The sequence below is a fragment of the Acanthochromis polyacanthus genome, chromosome 4, assembly GCF_021347895.1.
Source record: "Acanthochromis polyacanthus isolate Apoly-LR-REF ecotype Palm Island chromosome 4, KAUST_Apoly_ChrSc, whole genome shotgun sequence".
NCBI classification, from domain to species: domain Eukaryota; kingdom Metazoa; phylum Chordata; class Actinopteri; family Pomacentridae; genus Acanthochromis; species Acanthochromis polyacanthus.
In genome coordinates this window covers 862,605-888,110 of record NC_067116.1, presented here as the reverse complement: position 1 = coordinate 888,110, position 25,506 = coordinate 862,605, and the positions used below count along the sequence as shown (strand labels likewise).

At 44.6% G+C, this 25,506-nt stretch overlaps 1 protein-coding gene and 1 long non-coding RNA gene across 87 annotated transcripts; one reads left to right on the top strand and one right to left on the bottom strand.

Annotated features, from left to right (window-relative positions):
* The first annotated feature begins 33 nt into the window (after window positions 1-33).
* On the top strand, window positions 34-25,506 carry LOC110970800 (CXXC-type zinc finger protein 1-like). Of its 37 annotated transcripts, none has more exons than XR_007941587.1 (16): window positions 34-219; window positions 1,470-1,597; window positions 1,724-1,824; window positions 3,363-3,511; window positions 8,508-8,663; window positions 18,768-18,944; window positions 19,030-19,125; window positions 19,191-19,405; window positions 19,494-19,701; window positions 21,335-21,445; window positions 21,566-21,615; window positions 23,371-23,467; window positions 23,568-23,720; window positions 23,806-24,173; window positions 24,276-24,309; window positions 24,378-25,506. XR_007941587.1 is itself a non-coding variant. In XM_051947706.1 (14 exons), the coding sequence occupies exons 1-14, from the start codon at window positions 217-219 to the stop codon at window positions 23,950-23,952; spliced, it is 1,791 nt and encodes a 596-aa protein (XP_051803666.1). In that variant the 5' UTR covers window positions 34-216; the 3' UTR covers window positions 23,953-25,506. The 37 variants fall into 37 exon arrangements, 2 of the variants coding, with proteins under 2 accessions (XP_051803666.1, XP_051803667.1); XR_007941586.1 differs by lacking the exon at window positions 24,276-24,309 and adding an exon at window positions 24,208-24,241; XR_007941572.1 differs by adding an exon at window positions 24,208-24,241 and having other exon boundaries at window positions 24,276-25,506.
* LOC127533773 (uncharacterized) lies at window positions 13,234-16,594 on the bottom strand. 50 transcript variants are annotated; one of them, XR_007941629.1, is made up of 14 exons: window positions 16,477-16,552; window positions 16,279-16,366; window positions 16,109-16,128; window positions 15,763-15,912; window positions 15,523-15,546; window positions 15,347-15,478; window positions 15,083-15,214; window positions 14,569-14,758; window positions 14,331-14,482; window positions 14,181-14,290; window positions 13,923-14,054; window positions 13,705-13,814; window positions 13,375-13,506; window positions 13,234-13,330 (listed from the first exon to the last, which is right to left on the bottom strand). It is a non-coding gene; the product is annotated as an uncharacterized LOC127533773 (long non-coding RNA). The 50 variants fall into 50 exon arrangements; XR_007941622.1 differs by lacking the exons at window positions 16,109-16,128; window positions 16,279-16,366 and adding an exon at window positions 14,801-14,932 and having other exon boundaries at window positions 15,171-15,280; window positions 15,325-15,566; window positions 15,827-15,978; window positions 16,367-16,505; XR_007941607.1 differs by lacking the exons at window positions 16,109-16,128; window positions 16,279-16,366 and having other exon boundaries at window positions 15,083-15,148; window positions 15,193-15,280; window positions 15,325-15,566; window positions 15,827-15,978; window positions 16,367-16,504.

Genomic DNA, 25,506 nt, shown 5'->3' with positions numbered 1-25,506 from the left:
CTTCCGGTCGGCAGGTGGCGCCACTCAGCTTCATCCTCCCTTTGTTTCCCGCCGTTAGAACCAGAGAAGAAGAAGATGCAGCAGAAACAAAGAGATTCCTGCAGATTTCTGTGAAGATGGAGCACAGAGCGATGCGCTGCTGATCGATCTGGACTGATCAGCTGATCGATCCGGAAGTGTGACTCCTCTGTGTTCGTGGCGGATCTGAACAGCCTCATGGTGAGTGTGTGGTTCTGACAGGATAAAGAGAACAGCAGCAGAACATAGAACGGAGCTGAAACACAGAGATCAACCAAAAACAAACCAAAAGCGAACCTCCAGCAGCAGAAACACCCGAATCGAGTCCGTTTGTTTCAGCTGCTGGAGCGTTTAGTGCAGAACCAGGTTCTCCAGGTTTTAGATGGCTCTGCTCTGGTCTGTGTGGCAGTTCCTGTTCAAAACGTCCAGACTTGGAATGAAGAGAGTTCTTCAGTCTGGTTCCTGAAACAAACTCTGGAGGTTGTTCTGAGGAGAACTGAAGTAAGAAGATAGCTCTTCATGGTAACTGATGATGAGGAGTTAGATCTCCATGGTAACTGATGATGAGGAGCTACATCTCCATGGTAACTGATGCTGAGGAGCTACATCTCCATGGTAACTGATGCTGAGGAGCTACATCTCCATGGTAACTGATGCTGAGGAGCTAGATCTCCATGGTAACTGATGCTGAGGAGCTCGATCTCCATGGTAACTGATGCTGAACGGTCTGAACGTTCCTAAAACCTCTGAATGAATCCGTTACAGCATCACACATTGGATGCATCCTGTTACCATGGAAACCTGCATGTATCCAGCTGCTGATGCAGACATCCCATAAATGTGTTTTAATGTTTTTGTCTGTTCACTCTGCTGGTCCTGCAGCTGATAGATCATTGATCATCTATTGGTATTTATTCAATCAATAACATTCATTTATTTTGGTTTGGTTCAAGTTAAAGTGATTTCCTGCATTATGGGATGGAGTCAGACCTGAATACACTTTAACAAACATCATGTTTAATCTATGGAGTTAAAGTTTAACAGCTCTGATGTGTCACTGATCAATAATCAGCTGTATTGATCAGTAAAATCAATATATTAACATGATGAGCAGTTTTCTAGCAGCATTCCTGTCCTGCATCATTTACAGCAGCACAACTTTAAAGTCCTCATTTTATTTTCCTCCTCGCTCTACATTAAAACTACCTGCTGACTGAAGGAGCAACCTGATTGGTCCGTTTACTGCAGAAGAGTCACATGACTCCTTAACCTGCTTTAATGTGAACAGAGTGAAGAAGAACACCTGGAGACCAGATCCAGGTAGAACCACCTCCTGATGTCTGACTGGAGTTCAGCTTTAGTTCAGCTGCTGACAGAGAAGGTCTGGATCTGCTGGACCTGCTTCCTGGTTCTGATCTGTTTGTTTGTTTTGTTTGTTTGTTGTTTGTCAGTCGGAGGCTGCAGCAGCTGAGCGGCCGGAGGATGAAGATGGAGGAGGAGGAGGAAAGGTTACCATGGAAACACCCAATGCTCCAGTTTACTGCATCTGCAGGAAACCAGACATCAACTGTTTCATGATGTAACTCACCTGGTTTACCTGTAAACAGTTAATTAACCAATCAACTAACTAACGCAGCAGCTGACACTCACCTGTCTGTCTGTCCATCTTTCCATTTGTCTGTCTGTCTGTCTGTCTGTCCTCCAGAGGCTGTGACAGCTGCACTGAGTGGTTTCATGGTGACTGTATCGGAGTTTCAGAGAAAGCAGCCAAAGCCATCAGAGTGTGGTACTGTCCATCCTGCAGAGGTAGGTAGCATGCTAGCATGATGCTACATACTGAAAACATACATTAAACTCACATTAAAACATGCACTGTGTTAGCAGTTAGCTTGGTGTTAGCAACTATCTTTGTGTTAACAGCCAGCTTTGTGTTAGCAGCCAGCTTTGTGTTAGCAGCTAGCTTTGTGTTAGCAGCTAGCTTTGTGTTAGCAGCTAGCTTTGTGTTAACAGCTAGCTTTGTGTGAGCAGCTAGCTTTGTGTTAGCAGCTAACTTTGTGTGAGCAGCCATCTTTGTGTTAGCAGCTAGCTTTGTGTTAGCAGCTAGCTTTGTGTGAGCAGCCATCTTTGTGTTAACAGCCAGCTTTGTGTGAGCAGCCATCTTTGTGTTAGCAGCTAGCTTTGTGTTAGCAGCTAGCTTTGTGTTAGCAGCCAGCTTTGTGTTAGCAGCTAGCTTTGTGTTAGCAGCCAGCTTTGTGTTAGCAGCCAGCTTTATGTTAGCAGCCAGCTTTGTGTGAGCAGCTAGCTTTGTGTTAGCAGCCAGCTTTGTGTTAGCAGCCAGCTTTATGTTAGCAGCCAGCTTTGTGTTAGCAGCCAGCTTTGTGTTAGCAGCCAGCTTTGTGTTAGCAGCCATCTTTGTGTTAACAGCCAGCTTTGTGTTAGCAGCTAGCTTTGTGTTAACAGCCAGCTTTGTGTTAGCAGCCAGCTTTGTGTTAGCAGCTAGCTTTGTGTTAGCAGCCAGCTTTGTGTTAACAGCCAGCTTTGTGTTAGCAGCTAGCTTTGTGTTAGCAGCCAGCTTTGTGTTAACAGCCAGCTTTGTGTTAGCAGCTAGCTTTGTGTTAACAGCCAGCTTTGTGTGAGCAGCCATCTTTGTGTTAGCAGCCAGCTTTGTGTTAGCAGCTAGCTTTGTGTTAGCAGCCAGCTTTGTGTTAGCAGCTAGCTTTGTGTTAGCAGCCAGCTTTGTGTTAGCAGCCAGCTTTATGTTAGCAGCCAGCTTTGTGTGAGCAGCTAGCTTTGTGTTAGCAGCCAGCTTTGTGTTGGCAGCCAGCTTTGTGTTAGCAGCCAGCTTTGTGTGAGCAGCCAGCTTTGTGTTAGCAGCTAGCTTTGTGTTAGCAGCCAGCTTTGTGTTAGCAGCCAGCTTTGTGTTAGCAGCCAGCTTTGTGTTAGCAGCCAGCTTTATGTTAGCAGCCAGCTTTGTGTTAGCAGCCAGCTTTGTGTTAGCAGCCAGCTTTGTGTTAGCAGCCAGCTTTGTGTTAGCAGCCAGCTTTGTGTTAAAGCCAGCTTTGTGTTAGCAGCTAGCTTTGTGTTAACAGCCAGCTTTGTGTGAGCAGCCATCTTTGTGTTAGCAGCTAGCTTTGTGTTAGCAGCCAGCTTTGTGTTAGCAGCCAGCTTTGTGTTAGCAGCCAGCTTTGTGTTAACAGCCATCTTTGTGTTAGCAGCCAGCTTTGTGTTAACAGCCATCTTTGTGTTAGCAGCCAGCTTTGTGTTAGCAGCTAGCTTTGTGTTAGCAGCTAGCTTTGTATTAGCAGCTAGCTTTGTGTTAGCAGCTAGCTTTGTGTCGTCTGCAGACAGAGATCCGTCTCTGGAGATTAAATACCGCCTGAAGAAGACAAGGGAGAAGGAGGAGAAGGAGGCGGACTCAGAGAGAGACGACAAAACTGACGGAGATGGAAGCTCCACCCCCCAGCTCAGGGCTGACAGGAGGCGTGGCTCACAGGTAACCAGGCAACCACACCCAGAGAGGCGGGGCTTACAATCAGCGTTTACATATCAAGGAACAGAGCCTTCCAGCGGTTACTAACCTGGGGCCTATTTCACGAAGCAGGTTCATTGAAAACTCTGAGTTTCTTAACCCTGAAATGAGGGAAACTCAGAGTTTTCCGTTTCACGAAGCGAGGTAACTTAACCCTGAGACAGAGGGGTAACTCTAGCCTGTTTCACAAAGAGGGGTAACTTCAACTCTCGGTCAGTTACCACAGTAACAGACTCTATGACTCTAACCTGGTCACCAGCAGGTTTATCTGAGAAAACCTCCAGTTTCTCTCCGTCTCCGCCCTCTTTCAGCCACACGCTGTTTCATTTCCTCATTCATTCAGTCAGTAAGCGAGCGAGTTTTGGCGTAGAACAGCTTTTATTAACGATCCAGTGGATAAAGGAGCAGCATTACTGCACAGATCATTAAATATTCGTCTGTAGATTGTTATCAGACCGAGCATAAATGTTCTCGCATTTCCGGACAGTTATCGGTTTGAGCGGTACCGTTTGTAATCGTTTCAAGTCCATAATCTACATAAACAACCTAATCCGTCCTTACATTTACATTACCAACCAGTCATGCTCTCACATCCAGCAGATATTGTGTGTTGCTGCGGTTCTTTGCAAATGGAAGTTTTTATATGATGTCAGAGATGCAGAGTAAGACAACTGTATGGAGGACAGTCAGAAAAGTTTTCCTGATCCTGAAACGGCTTTGACTCATCATTGTGGTTTTCCTGGACATAAACCTGTCAGAAGATCAAGGAGGATCCACAGGATTACAGGTGAATGATGTAGAGATCTGTTACATTCATTTTAAATCATATTCTGTTAATGACATTGTGCTGCAGCCTCAGACTGGGATCAGTCATTTTAATTTCTTTTAGGATTTCCCAGTGTGATTGGCTGCATAGATGCACACACATCCCCATCACAGCTCCCTCACATCATGAACAGGAAGTCCATTCACAGCATAAATGTGCAGGTAGGCTACAGGTAGACTGACTACTGTTTCTAAATGTTAAAGACTGCATCATAGTTCAACATCTGTCATTCTCTGCACTGTCCAGATCATATGTGATGCTGCATACATCATTTCTAATGTGGAGGCCACGTGGTCTGGGTCTGTTCATGACTCCAGGATTTATGGAGAGTCTAACCTGAGCAACAGACTGCAGCGTGGTCAGCAGCATAAAGATTTTCACCATAGAATTCTCTTGTCTCCCTCCTTTAATATGCTCTGATGTATCCACTATACATTACAGGAGAGTTTGATGGCCTTCTGCTGGGTGACAGGGGTTACCATGACAACCCAGGCTGATGACCTCATACCCTGACCCTGAACCAGGCCCCCAACAGAACTTCAACCGGACTCACTGCAGGACCAGAGCCCGGGTGGAGATGACCATAGGCCTGCTGAAAGCCCGTTTCCAGAGCCTACGTCTCCTCAGGGTGACCCCTGAGAGGGCCTGTGATATTACTGTGGCATGTGTTGTTCTTCATAATATTACCACTATTAGAGGAGAGCAACACCCTGCCCTACAAACTGAAGACCCAGATGATGAGCCCATCCACCTGCAGCTATCCAGGACAGCAGAGCAGTCAGAGACACCGTATGCAACAATCACTTTAGAGTTTAAGTCTCCATCATCACCACCACAGCAAATAAAGACATGAAACACATTTCATTTGCTCTTCTTTATTTCCTACAAATAAAAGATAGTTCAGTTCATGTTCCAGTAGTTAACATAATTCTCCTGTGACCATCACCACCTCTAACTTGTGCTCCAGTATTTCAGTTTCCAGATCTGCCCTCCTAATCTGTTTTTTGGATTTTTCTCAGCAAATGCAGTTTGTAAATCTGTTTTACTGATAACTGGGAATACATAGAGGACATTCAATTCTACAGTTGCACATGAATTCCACAGAATGAAGCTCTGGTGTTTCCTGAACATCCATCTCACTGTGTCAGTCTGTGCAGTGGAAGCTGAGGAACCATCCTGCTGCTGTCCAGCCATGCTCTGTTAAAAGGATGAGAATGTGCAATACTTCAGTGTAGGCTAAATGTCACACTCTATATTCCACCCAGAATGTGAATGAGAAGAGAACTATCAGTAACATAGCTCTGTATGCCTTTCTGGATCCCCCTCTGTAAAGGCAGCAGACACAGTTTCATCCTAGATCAGTGACATGTTTCAGTAAACTTAAACTACCATTTGGAGAAATCTGTGGAGTGTTGACTACTTACAAATACAAGGTATATATATATATGTATATATATATATACATATATATGTATATATATATATATATATATATATATATATATATATACATATATATATATATATATATATATATATATGTATATATATATATATATATGTATATATATATGCATCCATGACCTTTTATTCCACCGTTTTACAGACATCTGCTTTCTTTCTGTTGGCTGAGCAGAAGTCTATATTAGTTTAAATAGTCTTAATTATTTAACAGGACATGATATGGATGCAGACATTTAGGCTGTGTGTGGATAAAACAACTGCACAGTCAAACAGCCACTTAATATTTAGGCTACTTTACAATGTAAAACATGATCAACATGAAGTACCTCCATGAGATAATGCCGAGGTCTGACCTGTTTGAACAATGTTTTATATTTCATCTTAAGCTTCTTCCCAGATTTCCCCTAAATGAAATAACTTCATATTCTACCATTCAGACAGTTATTCCCTGTAATATTATTACGATTACAAAGGACTACATTTAAACTTACGCATTGATCCGGGCTGTTCTCCACGCCGTCTCTCTCTCTTTTACAGCTGCAGCGGTGTTGCACTTCTTTCTAAAAACGTGTTCAAACTCGCCATATGAGCGCGTTAAAAACTTCCAGTTCAAAAACGCAGCCTTTCGCTTCCCCGTTTCCATGGTGACTCGTCGAATCGGGGTTCCATTGATGCTGTCTTTTCAGAGTTGCGGTGCACGCGCGTAACTCCGGGTCAAACTACTCCGAGTTAATTAAACCAACTCATATCAGCCGTTGTGAAACCGAAAACTCAGAGTTTTCTATCTCAGAGTAGATCAACTCAGAGTTGAGGAAGAAACTCAGAGTTTGTAAAACCTGCTTCGTGAAACAGGCCCCTGCTCACACATTACACCTGGGGGTATTCCTTGAAGCTGGCTTAGGTCTAAGCCTGGCTTATTTCGGTCAGCTTCGCTAACTTTAGTGAGAGTTTAGTTCCACCAACAAGGCTTAGGGCTAGCCTGGCTTGGTAACCATGGTAACTCAGCCAGAGCGACAAGCCTGGTCCGGGGCAGGCTAACAGTCAAGCTTACTTTAGCTCCATGTCAGAGAAGGTTCTGACGAGCTTCAGAAAGACGCCTGTGAACCGCATGTTACACATTAAATTCATCTTGATCTGTAATCAGTGATGTTCTTGTTCGGTGACATACATTGAGACCTTTTTTAAATAAATAAACTCTATCATATTACACATTTTGTCACAGTGTGTAACTGTGGCTCAGTGGTTAGAGTGTAGTTAAGTAGATTAAATGTGGTTTTACTTTTCATTGCGCCGTGGGTTGGAATCCACCAGCGGTAAATACTTGGAAATATCTGATTTTCTTTCTTCTTTCACCCTCAAAGTGCAGTCAACACGTAACAGGAACAGGCACATATTGTGTTAAAATAAGCAGGACACAACAGCCACAGTTTTCCATAAAGAATACCTTCCTTTTACCAGCGGTCCAATCTGATCATGATGAGAATCCAAAGGTGAGGCCAAATGATGAGAGAACTATTTAGTGTACAGCTCATTTGTGTCTTCTCCCTTATTTAAATGTAGGCCACAGTAGCACTATCATCTCTGATAAAAATGACATCTCCTCTGTAGGCCTACATGTTTTTTTCTGCTTTTTCATTCAAAGTTTGAGTGTTTGATGAAACATCTCCACATGAAGTTGCCCCTTTTTTCCAAAGTATTCCTCCTTTGGTTTTAGGTGTTACCTGCTGCTTTATTCATCTATGGTGGATATATATTTGTCACATCAAGAACATGAATTAGGCCTACCAGAGTAAAAAGTGAAAACCACCATCACATTACACAAAACCAGGCTGTAGCCTCTTTCTCTCATATATATAGATGTTTATACACACATAAAAATGTCTTCAATGGGTTTTAAAAGCTTTATTTCATCAGATTGATCTCCTCTGGGCCACAGTAGTGTGACAAACTTCAGGGTGAGGAAAAAAAAGTCATCAACCACTGCAGCTGTGGGTTATCCCTAATCAGTGTCAAAAACTTGCCCTCTGAAAATTAAATTTTCAGACGTGTGCGTGTGTACGCTCAGACTAAGTGCTTCATTAAAATAAACACGCATTTAAACGGTCGGCAATGCTTTGCCAGGCAGCGTCTGGAGCTTTATTTATCAACCGTGTTGCCTTTTCTTGTGATAATCTCCCTGTAGTCCTCCTACAACTCCGAAGAGAAAGTGTCCTCTCTGTTTTTAGACATAATATCATCATTTCGACGATCGACACGTCGGAGCTTTTATCTCCCCGGACTCGCGCTCAGCCGCAGCTTGGATCAGCCTGGCTTGAATAAGCGTCTCTGAAAAACAGCTGAGCCTCGTTGGTGGAACTAATTGCAGCTGAGATTAAAGTTGCCGCTTATTCAAGCCACGCTTACCGGCGTAAGCCCAGCCTGTTTTAGCCAGCTTCATGGAATACCCCCCTGAACGTTTGTTTACACACTCCTGTGTTTGTTTATCAGTGTTTGTGTTTATTAATGTTTGTGTTTATTAGTGTTTGTTTATCAGTGTTTGTGTTTATTAGTGTTTGTGTTTATTAATGTTTGTGTTTATCAGTGTTTGTTTATTTGTGTTTGTGTTTATTAGTGTTTGTGTTTATTAATGTTTGTGTTTATCAGTGTTTGTTTATTTGTGTTTGTGTTCAGATCAAGCGTTCGGCCCGGATGTGTGGAGAATGTGACGCCTGTCTGAGGACAGAGGACTGCGCTCAGTGCGACTTTTGCAAAGACATGAAGAAGTTCGGAGGTCCGAACAAGATCCGACAGAAGTGTCGGCTGAGGCAGTGTGAGGTCCGAGCCCGGGTACGTAGTCATGGTAACCAGTTAGAATAAAGATCAGTAGATACAGTTAGCCATTAGCAGTTAGCTGTGTGTTAGCAGTTAGCTGTGTGTTAGCTGTGTGTTAGCAGTCAGCTGTGTGTTAGCAGTTAGCTGTGTGTTAGCAGTGTGTTAGCTGTGTGTTAGCAGTCAGCTGTGAGTTAGCAGTTAGCTGTGGGTTAGAAGTGTGTTAGCTGTGTGTTAGCAGTCAACTTTGTGTTAGCAGTCAGCTTTGTGTTAGCAGTTAGCTGTGGGTTAGAAGTGTGTTAGCTGTGTGTTAGCAGTGTGTTAGCTGTGTGTTAGCAGTGTGTTAGCTGTGTGTTAGCAGTCAGCTGTGGGTTAGAAGTGTGTTAGCTGTGTGTTAGCAGTCAGCTTTGTGTTAGCAGTTAGCTGTGGGTTAGAAGTGTGTTAGCTGTGTGTTAGCAGTGTGTTAGCTGTGTGTTAGCAGTGTGTTAGCTGTGTGTTAGCAGTCAGCTGTGGGTTAGCAGTGTGTTAGCTGTGTGTTAGCAGTCAGCTGTGGGTTAGCAGTTAGCTGTGTGTTAGCAGTCAGCTGTGTGTTAGCAGTCAGCTTTGTGTTAGCAGTTAGCTGTGTGTTAGCAGTCAGCTTTGTGTTAGCAGTTAGCTGCGTGTTAGCAGTTAGCTGCGTGTTAGCAGTTAGCTGCGTGTTAGCAGTCAGCTGTGTGTTAGCAGTCAGCTGTGTGTTAGCAGTTAGCTGTGTGTTAGCAGTCAGTTGTGTGTTAGCAGTCAGCTTTGTGTTAGCAGTCAGCTTTGTGTTAGCAGTCAGCTGTGTGTTAGCAGTCAGCTGTGTGTTAGCAGTTAGCTGTGTGTTAGCAGTCAGCTGTGTGTTTTCAGTTAGTTTTGTGTTAGCAGTCAGTTGTGTGTTAGCAGTCAGCTGTGTGTTAGCAGTTAGCTTTGTGTTAGCAGTTAGCTTTGTGTTAGCAGTCAGTTGTGGGTTAGCTTTGTGTTAGCTGTGTGTTAGCAGTCAGCTGTGGGTTAGCCATTAGCTGTGGGTTAGAAGTGTGTTAGCTGTGTGTTAGCAGTCAGCTTTGTGTTAGCAGTTAGCTGTGGGTTAGAAGTGTGTTAGCTGTGTGTTAGCAGTTAGTTGTGTGTTAGCAGTCAGCTGTGTGTTAGCAGTGTGTTAGCTGTGTGTTAGCAGTCAGCTGTGTGTTAGCTGTGTGTTAGCAGTCAGCTGTGTGTTAGCAGTTAGCTGTGGGTTAGAAGTGTGTTAGCTGTGTGTTAGCAGTCAGTTGTGTGTTAGCAGTCAGCTGTGTGTTAGCAGTGTGTTAGCTGTGTGTTAGCAGTCAGCTGTGTGTTAGCAGTGTGTTAGCTGTGTGTTAGCAGTCAGCTGTGGGTTAGCAGTTAGCTGTGTGTTAGCAGTCAGCTGTGTGTTAGCAGTGTGTTAGCTGTGTGTTAGCAGTCAGCTGTGGGTTAGCAGTTAGCTGTGTGTTAGCAGTCAGCTGTGGGTTAGTAGTTAGCTGTGGGTTAGAAGTGTGTTAGCTGTGTGTTAGCAGTCAGCTGTGTGTTAGCAGTGTGTTAGCTGTGTGTTAGCAGTCAGCTGTGTGTTAGCAGTTAGCTGTGTGTTAGCAGTCAGCTGTGTGTTAGCAGTTAGCTGTGTGTTAGCAGTTAGCTGTGTGTTAGCAGTCAGTTGTGTGTTAGCAGTTAGCTGTGTGTTAGCAGTGAGCTAGGTGAGTGACAGGAAAGACATCACAGACTCCGCCCTCCACAGTTGCATCTGATTGGACGAGTCATTCATTTCTGGGCAATCCTGGATTTCAAGCGAAGACGACACCTCATCAGTTTATCCAGATGTTCGTGAGACCAGCTGCTGAGTCTGTTTCCTTTAGTTGACTGTCAGACTGAGCGAGAAACAACGACAGAACCCGAGTGTGCTTGATTTGGTTCATTGTGACAAAATTAACAAAAAAGGCTGCCAGAGTTACTAAGAGCGTTAAACACAACAGCAGCACCGCTGGATAACAGAAATAATGAATTAATTTGTGCACGTGAAAAGTGAACAGGTTAGAACCAGAAGCATCCCAACACTAGGGAACATCAGGGAACCATCAGGGAACATCAGGGAACATCAGGGAACCATCAGGGAACCATCAGGGAACATCAGGGAACATCAGGGAACCATCAGGGAACATCAGGGAACATCAGGGAACCATCAGGGAACATCAGGGAACATCAGGGAACATCAGGGAACCATCAAGGAACATCAGGGAACATCAGGGAACATCAGGGAACATCAGGGAACCATCAGGGAACCATCAGGGAACATCAGGGAACATCAGGGAACCATCAGGGAACATCAGGGAACATCAGGGAACCATCAGGGAACATCAGGGAACATCAGGGAACATCAGGGAACCATCAAGGAACATCAGGGAACATCAGGGAACCATCAGGGAACCATCAGGGAACATCAGGGAACATCAGGGAACATCAGGGAACCATCAGGGAACATCAGGGAACATCAGGGAACCATCAGGGAACATCAGGGAACCATCAGGGAACATCAGGGAACCATCAGGGAACCATCAGGGAACATCAGGGAACCATCAGGTTCTCAGGAGTTCCTGACGGTGTCACAGATCTGATTTCCATAAAGACCGGGCCGTTTCTAAATTCTGCGTACATAGATCCGTACTCGTGTACTTGGTGAGAACGCATCGAGGCTAAAGTCTATTTGGAACACCAGAGTACTCGATGACATCATCGTCTTGGTTCTTCTGCTCCGGTTCTTTTTACTGTGAAAAACAACCAAATGGAATAGATAAAATAACACAGCTTTGGATGTTCATGTTTTTTTTTTAATGTTTTAGAGCCGCTGATCTATTGACAGCTGTAGTTTGTGATGAACTGAACCGTCTCATTCTCAGTTCTGTCAGTGGATCCACAAAAACTTTTCAGAAACTGATCACTGAAAAATAGTAAACCTTCAGGAGGACACCTCATAAACAGGATGGATGGTTTACACTTTTATTATTGACTGAACTACACTCAGCAGGACTTCTGGATGCTGAACATCATCACTGAATGACAGAGACGGGTAGAGTAGCCAAACACTGTACTTTAGTAAGGGTAACGTTACTTCAAAATAATGTCACTCAAGTAAGAGTAAAGTATTTGGTGAGAAGACTACTCGAGTACTGAAAGTACTGAGTAACTGTTTGATTGTAATGTCTGATTTGTTTTTTTAGAAATGATGAGATCAGACAGACAAAAATGTAAAATAATGTCAAAGTTCTGGTATTTCCAAATAATAAAACCAAAAAAAAAAAATAGCAAAAATAAACAACATCTTTACAAAATGACAAGTTAAGGCACAAGAAACACAAATTTCCAAATCTCAGTTTTTCACAACATAAAGCTTTGAAACAAATACCTGTAGTAAGGTCATGTTTGTATGTTTGAACAGTGAAAACTACTTCCAGTGACAACACATACTGTGTTTCACTTCCCTCCAAATGGCCCAGGCTCAGTAGAGAGAAAATAACCTTAGAACTATGGCTGGACCTGAATATCCTAACCCCCCACCCACATGGACCTATCAAGCCTGACGTCACGCTTCACTTAGCCTGTGTTAGTAAACAGAAGACAAAAGCAGAAGACACACATATCTATGCTCATATCGGACTCCGATGCAAGTCAAACTTGTAGAAAACACCCCCGTTTTTTCATTCCCTGTCTGCAACGTGTGAAGAGTTTGTGCCGCTGATGTGACCACAGGATGACGTCTGGTGAAACGGAGTCACGTGATTCTTGTTGCTGCGTCTGATTGGTGAATCACGGTCATGTGGTAGATCTACTGGGGGCATCTCTCCAGCAAAATAAAGCAGATCTAATGTGGTAAATGAAAAGTAATGAGTGGAGTGTAGCCCGGTGTAACAGAGTCATAGCAGCGTTTCTTCTTCACAGATCTACTCAAGTAAAAAGTATGGCAGAGAGAAACTGCTCTCAGAAGTGTTTTTTTTTTAAGTTACGTAAATAAATGAGACGGAGTAAATGTAACTCGTTACTACCCACCTCTGCTGATTAATGAGAGAATATTTCATGTCAATGACTTTACTCACAACCTGAACACAGGTGAGCTCTTCTTCTGTCTGCCAGGTAACAAAACAAAAACCTTTTCAAACATCAGCAGCATCTGATCAAACAGGTCTGATGAGAGGAACATTTACTTCTGGCTTCAACAATTCAATTCATATTTTGAACAGTTTAATTTTACTGAATTACAAAATGCTTAAATACAATTCAGCATTTTTTATCCTCCAGTCTCCATGAGCAGCATCCTGCTGGTCCAGATGCTGCAGAGGATCTGCTTTCTTCACGTCCCTGCAATAAAATATTATTAACTGTTATTTTTAATGCACAGTAACAGTCAGAGGAATAGAACAAAGTCGTACTACAGGTAATGAAGATAATAATTCAGAAGCACACAGTCAGCGATGGAGTAAAACATTAAAATATGATCTCATGAATATTAACTTTAACTTGTTTCAAACCAGTTTTTCTCTGAACAATAAAAAATACACTGAGGCCGAAGTGTGACCGTTAGAAAAACGACTTATATCCCCGTTTAACCCTATAGAACCGTCAGAGAACCTCTATAGAACCGTCAGAGAACCTGTACAGAACCGTCAGAGAACCTCTACAGAACCGTCAGAGAACCTCTATAGAACCGTCAGAGAACCTCTATAGAACCGTCAGAGAACCTGTACAGAACCGTCAGAGAACCTCTATAGAACCGTCAGAGAACCTCTACAGAACCGTCAGAGAACCTCTATAGAACCGTCAGAGAACCTGTACAGAACCGTCAGAGAACCTCTACAGAACCGTCAGAGAACCTGTACAGAACCGTCAGAGAACCTCTACAGAACCGTCAGAGAACCTGTACAGAACCGTCAGAGAACCTGTACAGAACCGTCAGAGAACCTCTACAGAACCGTCAGAGAACCTGTACAGAACCGTCAGAGAACCTCTACAGAACCGTCAGAGAACCTGTATAGAACCGTCAGAGAACCTCTATAGAACCGTCAGAGAACCTCTATAGAACCGTCAGAGAACCTCTATAGAACCGTCAGAGAACCTGTACAGAACCATCAGAGAACCTCTATAGAACCGTCAGAGAACCTCTACAGAACCGTCAGAGAACCTCTATAGAACCGTCAGAGAACCTGTACAGAACCATCAGAGAACCTCTATAGAACCGTCAGAGAACCTATAGAACCGTCAGAGAACCTCTATAGAACCGTCAGAGAACCTGTACAGAACCGTCAGAGAACCTCTACAGAACCGTCAGAGAACCTCTATAGAACCGTCAGAGAACCTGTACAGAACCATCAGAGAACCTCTATAGAACCGTCAGAGAACCTATAGAACCGTCAGAGAACCTGTACAGAAACGTCAGAGAACCTCTACAGAACCATCAGAGAACCTCTATAGAACCGTCAGAGAACCTATAGAACCGTCAGAGAACCTATGGAACCGTCAGAGAACCTCTATAGAACCGTCAGAGAACCTCTACAGAACCGTCAGAGAACCTCTATAGAACCGTCAGAGAACCTGTACAGAACCATCAGAGAACCTCTATAGAACCGTCAGAGAACCTATAGAACCGTCAGAGAACCTATAGAACCGTCAGAGAACCTCTATAGAACCGTCAGAGAACCTGTACAGAACCGTCAGAGAACCTCTACAGAACCGTCAGAGAACCTCTATAGAACCGTCAGAGAACCTGTACAGAACCATCAGAGAACCTCTATAGAACCGTCAGAGAACCTATAGAACCGTCAGAGAACCTGTACAGAAACGTCAGAGAACCTCTACAGAACCATCAGAGAACCTCTATAGAACCGTCAGAGAACCTATAGAACCGTCAGAGAACCTATGGAACCGTCAGAGAACCTATAGAACCGTCAGAGAACCTATGGAACCGTCAGAGAACCTCTACAGAACCGTCAGAGAGCCTCTACGGAACCGTCAGAGAACCTCTACGGAAGCGCTATAGAACCGCTATGGAACCATCAGAGAACCTCTATAGAACCGTCAGAGAACCTATAGAACCGTCAGAGAACCTATAGAACCGTCAGAGAACCTCTATATAACCGTCAGAGAACCTCTACGGAACCGTCAGAGAACCTCTATAGAACCGTCAGAGAACCTCTACAGAACCGTCAGAGAACCTCTATAGAACCGTCAGAGAACCGCTATAGAACCGTCAGAGAACCTCTACAGAACCGTCAGAGAACCTCTACGGAACCGTCAGAGAGCCTCTACGGAACCGTCAGAGAACCTCTACGGAAGCGCTATAGAACCGCTATGGAACCATCAGAGAACCTCTATAGAACCGTCAGAGAACCTATAGAACCGTCAGAGAACCTATAGAACCGTCAGAGAACCTCTATATAACCGTCAGAGAACCTCTACGGAACCGTCAGAGAACCTCTATAGAACCGTCAGAGAACCTCCATATAACCGTCAGAGAACCTCTACGGAACCGTCAGAGAACCTCTACAGAACCGTCAGAGAACCTCTATAGAACCGTCAGAGAACCTCTACGAAACCGTCAGAGAACCGCTATAGAACCGTCAGAGAACCTCTATAGAATCGTCAGAGAACCGCTATAGAACCGTCAGAGAACCTCTATAGAACCGTCAGAGAACCGCTATAGAACCGTCAGAGAACCTCTATAGAACCGTCAGAGAACCTCTACGGAACCGTCAGAGAACCTCTATAGAACCGTCAGAGAACCGCTATAGAACCGTCAGAGAACCTCTATAGAACCGTCAGAGAACCTCTACGGAACCGTCAGAGAACCTCTATAGAACCGTCAGAGAACCTCTACAGAACCGTCAGAGAACCTCTACAGAACCGTCAGAGAACCTGTATGGAACCATCAGAGAACCTCTATAGAACCGCCAGAGAACCTCTACAGAACCGTCAGAGAACCGCTATAGAACCGTCAGTGAACCGCTATAGAACCGTCAGAGAACCTGTATGGAACCATCAGAGAACCTCTATAGAACCGTCAGAGAACCTATAGAACCGTCAGAGAACCGCTATAGAACCGTCAGAGAACCTATAGAACCGTCAGAGAACCTCTACAGAACCGTCAGAGAGCCTCTACGGAACCGTCAGAGAACCTCTACGGAAGCGCTATAGAACCGCTATGGAACCATCAGAGAACCTCTATAGAACCGTCAGAGAACCTATAGAACCGTCAGAGAACCTCTATAGAACCGTCAGAGAACCTCTATATAACCGTCAGAGAACCTCTACGGAACCGTCAGAGAACCTCTATAGAACCGTCAGAGAACCACTATAGAACCGTCAGAGAACCTGTACAGAACCATCAGAGAACCTCTATAGAACCGTCAGAGAACCTATAGAACCGTCAGAGAACCGCTATAGAACCGTCAGAGAACCTATAGAACTGTCAGAGAACCTCTACAGAACCGTCAGAGAGCCTCTACGGAACCGTCAGAGAACCTCTACGGAAGCGCTATAGAACCGCTATGGAACCATCAGAGAACCTCTATAGAACCGTCAGAGAACCTATAGAACCGTCAGAGAACCTATAGAACCGTCAGAGAACCTCTATATAACCGTCAGAGAACCTCTACGGAACCGTCAGAGAACCTCTATAGAACCGTCAGAGAACCTCTACGGAACCGTCAGAGAACCTCTACAGAACCGTCAGAGAACCTCTATAGAACCGTCAGAGAACCGCTATAGAACCGTCAGAGAACCTCTGTAGAACCGTCAGAGAACCTCTACGGAACCGTCAGAGAACCGCTATAGAACCGTCAGAGAACCTCTATAGAACCGTCAGAGAACCTCTAGGGACCGTCAGAGAACCTCTATAGAACCGTCAGAGAACCTCTACAGAACCGTCAGAGAACCTCTATAGAATGGTCAGAGGGTTAGGGTCACATCTCCAAACTGTTGGAGTGAATTTTTAATCAGACTTTATCTGATGAACTGACCACATATTTCACGTTTACATAACAACTTTCTCACCTGAAACAAACTGAAAAGCACATTTTCTACCATAATAACAGCAGTACAGTGCAGTGATTTTAATTTTTTGTCAAGAATCAACAACAAATGGGACACAATCGTGAAGTGGAACGAAATTTATTGTATATTTTAAACTTTTTTAACAAATAAAAACCTGAAAAGTGGGGCGTGCAATATTATTGGGCCCCCTTGCATTAATACTTTGTAGCGCCACCTTTTGCTGCAATTACAGCTGCAGGTCTCTTGGGGTATGTCTCTATCAGTTTTGCACATCCAGAGACTGAAATTCTTGCCCATTCTTCCTTGCAAAACAGCTGGAGCTCAGTGAGGTTGGATGGAGAGCGTTTGTGAACAGCAGTCTTCAGCTCTGCCCACAGATTCTGGATTGGATTCAGGTCTGGACTTTGACTTGGCCATTCTAACACCTGGATACGTTTATTTGTCAACCATTCCATTGTAGATTTGGCTTTATGTTTTGGATCATTGTCCTGTTGGAAGATAAATCTCCGTCCCAGTCTCAGGTCTTTTGCAGACTCCAACAGGTTTTCTTCCAGAATGCTCCTGTATTTGGCTCCATTCATCTTCCCATCAATTTGAACCATCTTCCCTGTCCCTGCTGAAGAAAAGCAGGCCCAAACCATGAGGCTGCCACCACCATGTTTGACAGTGGGGATGGTGTGTTCAGGGTGATGAGCTGTGTTGCTTTTACGCCAAACATATGGTTTTGCATTGTGGCCAAAAAGTTGGATTTTGGTTTCATCTGACCAGAGCACCTTCTTCCACGTTTGGTGTGTCTCCCAGGTGGCTTGTGGCAAACTTCAAACCAGACTTTTTATGGATATCTTTGAGAAATGGCTTTCTTCTTGCCACTCTTCCATAAAGGCCAGATTTGTGCAGTGTACGACTGATTGTTGTCCTATGGACAGACTCTCCCACCTCAGCTGTAGATCTCTGCAGTTCATCCAGAGTGATCATGGGCCTCTTGGCTGCATCTCTGATCAGTCTTCTCCTTGTTCCAGGTGAAAGTTTAGAGGGACGGCCGGGTCTTGGTAGATGTGCAGTGGTCTGATACTCCTTCCATTTCAATATGATTGCTTGCACAGTGCTCCTTGAGATGTTTAAAGCTTGGGAAATCTTTTTGTATCCAAATCCGGCTTTAAACTTCTCCACAACAGTATCTGGGACCTGCCTGGTGTGTTCCTTGGTCTTCATGATGCTCTCTGCACTTTAAACAGAACCCTGAGACTATCACAGAGCAGGTGCATTTATATGGAGACTTGATTACACACAGGTGGATTCTATTTATCATCATCAGTCATTTAGGACAACATTGGATCATTCAGAGATCCTCACTGAACTTCTGGAGTGAGTTTGCTGCACTGAAAGTAAAGGGACCCAATAATATTGCACACCCCACTTTTCAGTTTTTATTTGTTAAAAAAGTACAAAATATCCAATAAATTTCATTCCACTTCATGATTGTGTCCCACTTGTTGTTGGTTCTTGACAAAAAAATAAAATTTAATATCTTTATGTTTGAAGCCTGAAATGTGGCGAAAGGTTGAAAAGTTCAAGGGGGCCGAATACTTTCACAAGGCACTGTACTCCCAGAAAATCTTCTGTTACCTCTGAAAGTTTCCTCCTTCTTTCCTGCTGGTCTAAATGCATTCTGGGTTATTTGGCCGCTCCAAGTCCACACTAGTCTGGTCCGATGCAGTCTCCATAAATGTGGGTGGAGCCAGAACACTTCCAGGTATCACTTCTGTTCTCGTTCAGATGCGTTCTTTGGATTGGATCTGTACTCAGCCTCTGACTGATGACGTTTCATGAGTACATGAGAACATGTGTTGAGTAACGGCCCTGAACTTTGACAGGAGGAGCAGCATCATGGCCTCCCATAATGCACTGCACAGACAAAAAGAAGACATGACAGCTGCTGAGGACCTTCAGTGGACTATAAACTGGTTACCTGTTCACCAGGTGGTTTAACCAGCTTCTGTTACCATGGTAACCACAGTACAACCCGTTTACTGTCAGTGGTTAATGTCATGTTGTTTCAAGCAGAAGATGCTTCGCGTGCGAGACGAGGAGCTGAGTCGTGGTGGTGCCAGGGGGCGGGGCCTGTCGAGGAGAGGGGCGGGGCATCAGACGGAGGAGGAGGAGGAGGATGATGAGGAAGGCTTCAGCGAGAGTGAGCTGGAGCTATACGAGCAGTACAAGGCTGCCGGATACAGAGACCTGGTCAGTGTTTCCACCAATCAGCTGCCAGAGACCCAGCCTGTACCGACCAATCAGCCGTCAGGTGACTAACATGTTTCTGCTGCAGGTGTGGCACAGTGAGGAGGAGGAGTCGGAGTCTCTGAGAAAGAAGGCGGTAAAGGTGAAGCACGTAAAGCGACGGGAAAAAAAGCCAGAGAAGAAGGTATGGCGCTGAAATCACCGACCGGTGATGTCAGCGGTGATGTCACTAACACCTGTCCTCAACAGAAGTCCGTGTCTGCCCCCCGAGAGGAAGCCAGGCCGCGGCGCCACAAGGTGAAGCAGCGTCACAGGGAGCGCGTGCGGCACAGCGAGCGAGCAGAGGGCGGGGCCAAAGACGTGTCCGGGGCTCTGAGACAGTGTCTCGGTCCGGGGTGCGTCCAACCGGCGAGGACCAACTCCAAGTACTGCTCAGAGGACTGTGGCATGAAACTTGCTGCCAAGTGAGTAGAACACACCTGGAGGACATGTGGAGGGAGGGGCCTATTTAACCTGTCTGTCTGTCTGTCTGTCCACCTGTCTGTCCCTCAGTCGTATCTATGAGATCCTCCCTCAGAGAATCCAGCAGTGGCAGCAGAGTCCATGCGTTGCCGAGGAGATGGGACGGAGACAGCTGGAGCGAATCAGAAGAGAGCAGCAGGCGGCGAGACTCCGCCTCACCATGATGGAGAAACGATTCCATGAACTGGAAGGAATCATCTCCAACGCCAAGATGCAGCAGGTCCAGCAGCACGAGGAGGTGAGACTGTCTGTCTGTCTGTTACTGTCTGTCTGTCTGTCTGTCTGTCTGTTATTGTCTGTCTGTCTGTCTGCCTGTCTGTCTCTCTGTCTGTCTGTCTGTCTGTCTGTTATTGTCTGTCTGTCTGTCTGCCTGTCTGTCTCTCTGTCTGTCTGCCTGTCTGTCTGTCTGTTACTGTCTGTCTCTCTGTCTGTCTGTCTGTCTGTCTGTCTGTTATTGTCTGTCTGTCTGTCTGTCTGTCTGTTACTGTCTGTCTGTCTGTTATTGTCTGTCTGTCTGTCTGTCTGTTACTGTCTGTCTGTCTGTTATTGTCTGTCTGTCTGTCTGTCTGTTACTGTCTGTCTGTCTGTCTGTCTGTTACTGTCTGTCTGTCTGTCTGTTACTGTCTGTCTGTCTGTCTGTCTGTCTGTCTGTTACTGTCTGTCTGTCTGTCTGTTATTGTCTGTCTGTCTGTCTGTCTGTTACTGTCTGTCTGTCTGTTATTGTCTGTCTGTCTGTCTATCTGTTACTGTCTGTCTGTCTGTCTGTCTGTCTGTTACTGTCTGTCTGTCTGTCTATCTGTTACTGTCTGTCTGTCTGTCTGTCTGTCTGTCTGTTATTGTCTGTCTGTTATTGTCTGTCTGTTATTGTCTGTCTGTCTGTCTGTCTGTTACTGTCTGTCTGTCTGTTATTGTCTGTCTGTCTGTTACTGTCTGTCTGTCTGTCTGTCTGTCTGTCTGTCTGTTATTGTCTGTCTGTCTGTCTGTTACTGTCTGTCTGTCTGTCTGTCTGTTATTGTCTGTCTGTCTGTCTGTTACTGTCTGTCTGTCTGTCTGTTATTGTCTGTCTGTCTGTCTGTTACTGTCTGTCTGTCTGTCTGTCTGTCTGTCTGTCTGTCTGTCTGTCTGTTACTGTCTGTCTGTCTGTCTGTTATTGTATGTCTGTCTGTCTGTTACTGTCTGTCTGTCTGTCTGTCTGTCTGTCTGTCTGTTACTGTCTGTCTGTCTGTCTATCTGTTACTGTCTGTCTGTCTGTTATTGTCTGTCTGTCTGTCTGTTACTGTCTGTCTGTCTGTCTGTCTGTTATTGTCTGTCTGTCTGTCTGTCTGTCTGTTACTGTCTGTCTGTCTGTTATTGTCTGTCTGTCTGTCTGTCTGTCTGTCTGTCTGTCTGTCTGTCTGTTATTGTCTGTCTGTCTGTCTGTCTGTCTGTTACTGTCTGTCTGTCTGTCTGTCTGTTACTGTCTGTCTGTCTCTCTGTTATTGTATGTCTGTCTGTCTGTCTGTCTGTCTGTTATTGTCTGTCTGTCTGTTATTGTCTGTCTGTCTGTCTGTCTGTTACTGTCTGTCTGTCTGTCTGTCTGTCTTTGTCTGTCTGTCTGTCTGTCTGTCTGTCTGTTACTGTCTGTCTGTCTGTCTGTCTGTCTGTCTGTCTGTTATTGTCTGTCTGTCTGTCTGTCTGTCTGTCTGTCTGTCTGTTACTGTCTGTCTGTCTGTCTGTCTGTTATTGTCTGTCTGTCTGTCTGTCTGTTACTGTCTGTCTGTCTGTTATTGTCTGTCTGTCTGTCTGTCTGTTACTGTCTGTCTGTCTGTCTGTTATTGTCTGTCTGTCTGTCTGTCTATCTGTTACTGTCTGCCTGTCTGTCTGTCCTGCAGGTGACTGAAGGAGACGGTGATGACACCGACCTCCAGATCTTCTGTGTTTCCTGCAGTCATCCTGTCAACCCAAAGGTGGCGCTGCGACACATGGAGAGATGCTACGCTAAGGTCTGTTTCCAGAGACGTGCCCATCAGCAGAGCTGAGAACACGGGATCAGGGTTTAGAACAGTTAGAACATGAGGTTATCCTGCAGGAGTCTGAACTCATCACATGTTTCTGTCCAACAGTACGAGAGTCAGACTTCATTTGGCTCCATGTATCCAACCCGTATAGAGGGGTAAGACAGCTGTCTGTCTGTCTGTCTGTCTGTCTGTCTGCATGTACAGTACCTATCATAAGTATTCACCCCCTTTGATGTTTTACACTTTTATTGCTTTCATAAATCAATCATGGTCAATAAAATTTAACTTGTTTTACAAAAAAAATATTGTAAAACAATCTTTAATGTCAAAGTGAAAACAGATTTCTATAAAGTAATGTTAATGAAAGAAAATTATATAAATAAAATGATTGTTTGCATAATTATTCACCCCCTTCCAGTCAGTATTTAGTAGATCACCTTTGGCTGCAGTCACAGCAGTGAGTCTGTGTGGATAGGTCTCAATCAGTCTGCACATCTGACCACTGCAATTTTGCTCCATTCTCTGCAAAACTGCTCAAGTTCTGTCAGGTTGTGCGGGTATCGGGCATGAACAGCCCTTTTCAAGTCCAGCCACAAATTCTCTATAGGATTGAGGTCTGGGCTTTGACTCGGCCACTCCACAACATTTACCTGGTTCTTTTTTAACCATTCCTGTGTAGCTTTTGCAGTATGTTTTGGATCATTGTCTTGCTGGAAAATAAATCTTCTCCCAAGACGTAGTTCTCTTGCAGACTGAAAAAGATTGTCCTCCAGGATTTCAGTGTATTTTGCAGCATTCATTCTGCCCTCTATCTTTACAAGCCTTCCAGGTCCAGTAGCTGAGAAACATCCCCACAGCATGATGCTGCCACCACCATGCTTCACAGTGGGGATGGTGTGTTTTTGGTGATGTGCAGTGTTTGGTTTCCTCCAAACATGACGTCTTGTCTGATGGCCAAAAAGCTCAATTTTGGTCTCATCAGACCAAAGAATCTTCTTCCACTTGACCATGGAGTCTTCCACGTGCTTTTTGGCAAACTCTAGTCCAGATCTAATATGACTTTTCTTCAACAGTGGCTTTCTCATTGCCACTCTCCCATAAAGCTTTGACCGGTGAAGAACCCGGGCAGCAGTTGCTACATGCACAGTCTCTCCCATCTCAGCAGCTGAAGCTTGTAACTCCTTCAGAGTAGTTGTAGGGGTCTTGGTGGCTTCTCTCACTAGTCTCCTACTTGTAGGTCACTCAGTTTACGAGGGCGGCCTGATCTAGGCAGATTCACACAAGTGCCATATTCCTTCCGTTTCTTGATAACTGATTTCACTGAACTCTGGGGGATGTTCAGCGCCTTGGAAATGTTTTTGTAACCATCCCCTGAATTGTACTTCTCAATAACCCTTTCCCTGAGTTGCTTAGAGTGTTCTTCTGTCTTCATGGTGTAATGGTAGCCAGGAATACTGATCAACCACTCTCTGGACCCTTCAGACAGGTGTTTTACAACTCAATCACTTGAAACACACCCACACCACTCAGGTGATCTTCATTTCACTAATTGTGAGACTATTGGCAACAATTTGATGGACCTCTATTGAATTAGAACATTAAATTATAAAGGGGGGGAATAATTATGCAAACAATTATTTTCATTTATATAATTTTCTTTCATTGACATTACTTTATAGAAATCTGTTTTCACTTTGACATTAAAGAGTTTTTTCCAATAAATTTTTTTGTTAAACAAGTTAAATTTTATTGACCATGATTGATTTATGAAAGCAATAAAAGTGTAAAACATCAAAGGGGGTGAATACTTATGATAGGCACTGTAACTGTCTGTCTGTCTGTCTGTCTGTCTGTCTGTCTGTCTGTCTGTCTGTCTGTCTGCTTGTAACTGTCTGTCTGTCTGTCCTCAGGGCCACCCGTCTGTTCTGTGATGTCTACAACCCTCAGAGTAAGACCTACTGTAAGCGGCTTCAGGTTCTGTGTCCTGAACACTCCAGAGATCCGAAGGTTGGTCTTGGTTTCTCCAGCAGGTTCTGTTCTTGATGTTCCAGGTGTTCCAGATGTTCCAGGTGTCTGTCTCTTGATGGGACTCTGTCTCCTGTCTCAGGTTCCAGCCGATGAGGTGTGCGGCTGTCCTCTGGTCAAAGACGTGTTTGAGCCGACTGGAGAGTTCTGCCGGGTCTCTAAGAGGAAGTGCAACAAGCATTACTGCTGGGAGAAGCTGCGGAGAGCAGAGGTGGACCTGGAGCGGGTCCGAGTGGTAAGAACCGACCCGACTGTCATCACTGCAGGTTCTGGAACCAACTGTTCTGACACGTCTGTCTGTCTGTCTGTCTGTCTGCCAGTGGTATAAACTGGACGAGCTGTTCGAGCAGGAGAGGAACCTGAGGACGGCGATGACCAACCGAGCTGGACTGTTGGCTCTTATGCTGCACCAGACCATCCAGCACGACCCAATCACCACCGACCTGCGCTCTGCAAAGGACCGGTAGACGGGTGGAGGACGCTACGGGTCGTAGACATTCCTACAATCTTTAGAGTTCAGAATTAAGCTCAGTGTTCAATCCTTTGAAAACATTCAGTTTAACCGTAAATCTGATTATGAAACACTAAATGTAGAAAACTCTACCAAGAAAATCATCTGCAGCGTTTAGGAGTCATAGTTCCACTAATCAGGAGGTCTAGAAGGAGTCATAGTTCCACTAATCAGGAGGTCTAGAAGGAGTCATAGTTCCACTAATCAGGAGGTCTAGAAGGAGTCACAGTTCCACTGATCAGGAGGTCTAGAAGGAGTCATAGTTCCACTAATCAGGAGGTCTAGGAGGAGTCATAGTTCCACTGATCAGGAGGTCTAGAAGGAGTCATAGTTCCACTAATCAGGAGGTCTAGAAGGAGTCATAGTTCCACTAATCAGGAGGTCTAGAAGGAGTCATAGTTCCACTGATCAGGAGGTCTAGAAGGAGTCATAGTTCCACTAATCAGAGCTCCTAAAATGACTCCACACACAGTGAACTACTTTCTCCATCCAGCTGTAAAAACAGACATCAGCTGCTTCAGACTTGGTTCAGGGGTTCTCCATGGAAACCAGAGTTAGTGTGAAGCTCAGACAGTGTGGAGGAACCTTCAGAACATCAACCTCTATGGACGGAGGACCAGAACTAAACCTGGTTGCTGCTCAGAACTAAACTTCTAGATGAACAACATGAGAAGAAGCCTGATGGATGCTGGAGAACATTCTTTGGTCAGATGAAGATCAATGAGTTGGGCTCAGATGGAGTCCAGATGTTTAGTCAGAACCTGACCAGGACTACCACAGTGGATGGATGGTCCTGACAGTGAAGCACGGAGGATCAAAAAAATGACTAATTATTCCCAGAAGGACTGGGTTGTCCCACCAGAACCTTTGAGGTGTTCTCCAGAGAAAGGTAGAGCAACACAACCCCTCCAGCAGAGAGCAGCTGAAGAACACAGAAGATGTGAGCAGAAATGAGTGGACTCTGGTTTCCTCCATGAGGAGGACTGAAGGAGGAACCAAAGAACCTCAGCTTAGTTCCACTGAGTTCCTGCTGTGGAGCCTCAATGTAACCACTAATCTGACATCAGAGACAGTACTCTATTACTGAGAGGTAATCTGATTACTGTGATACATAGTAGAATCAGTTACTGCTGCTCAATGTATGCAACAATAACTTTGTAAATCTGAGCTTGTTCTAAATCACTCAGAGCTTTTTATAAAACTCTAGAAATAGTAAAATCAGTGTTCAGTGACACATTGATATTATTGTTGTTATTATTGTTGTTATTGCTAGTATTATTATGAAGTGGGATCAATGTCAGAAAACTACAGAATCAACAATAAATCAGGATTACCTGATTGCTGAGCGGAGCTGGTTGTGGGGGTGGAGTCTGTCAGCTGACTGCCTCTTCCTTTGTTTCATTAAAACTTTAATCAAAATGCAGCTCAAACTTTTCACTCTAATGTGTTTTTCTATTGTGTGTTTTCCTGTTTCTTGTTGCTGAATTCATTAAAACGGATGCTTTTATTA

Excerpts from the sequence above, each read along its gene's own strand:
- LOC110970800 (XM_051947706.1), top strand. Across the intron at positions 1,825-3,362 it reads GTACTGTCCATCCTGCAGAG|ACAGAGATCCGTCTCTGGAG; the intron begins GTAGGTAGCATG and ends TGTCGTCTGCAG. Across the intron at positions 3,512-8,507 it reads ACAGGAGGCGTGGCTCACAG|ATCAAGCGTTCGGCCCGGAT; the intron begins GTAACCAGGCAA and ends GTTTGTGTTCAG.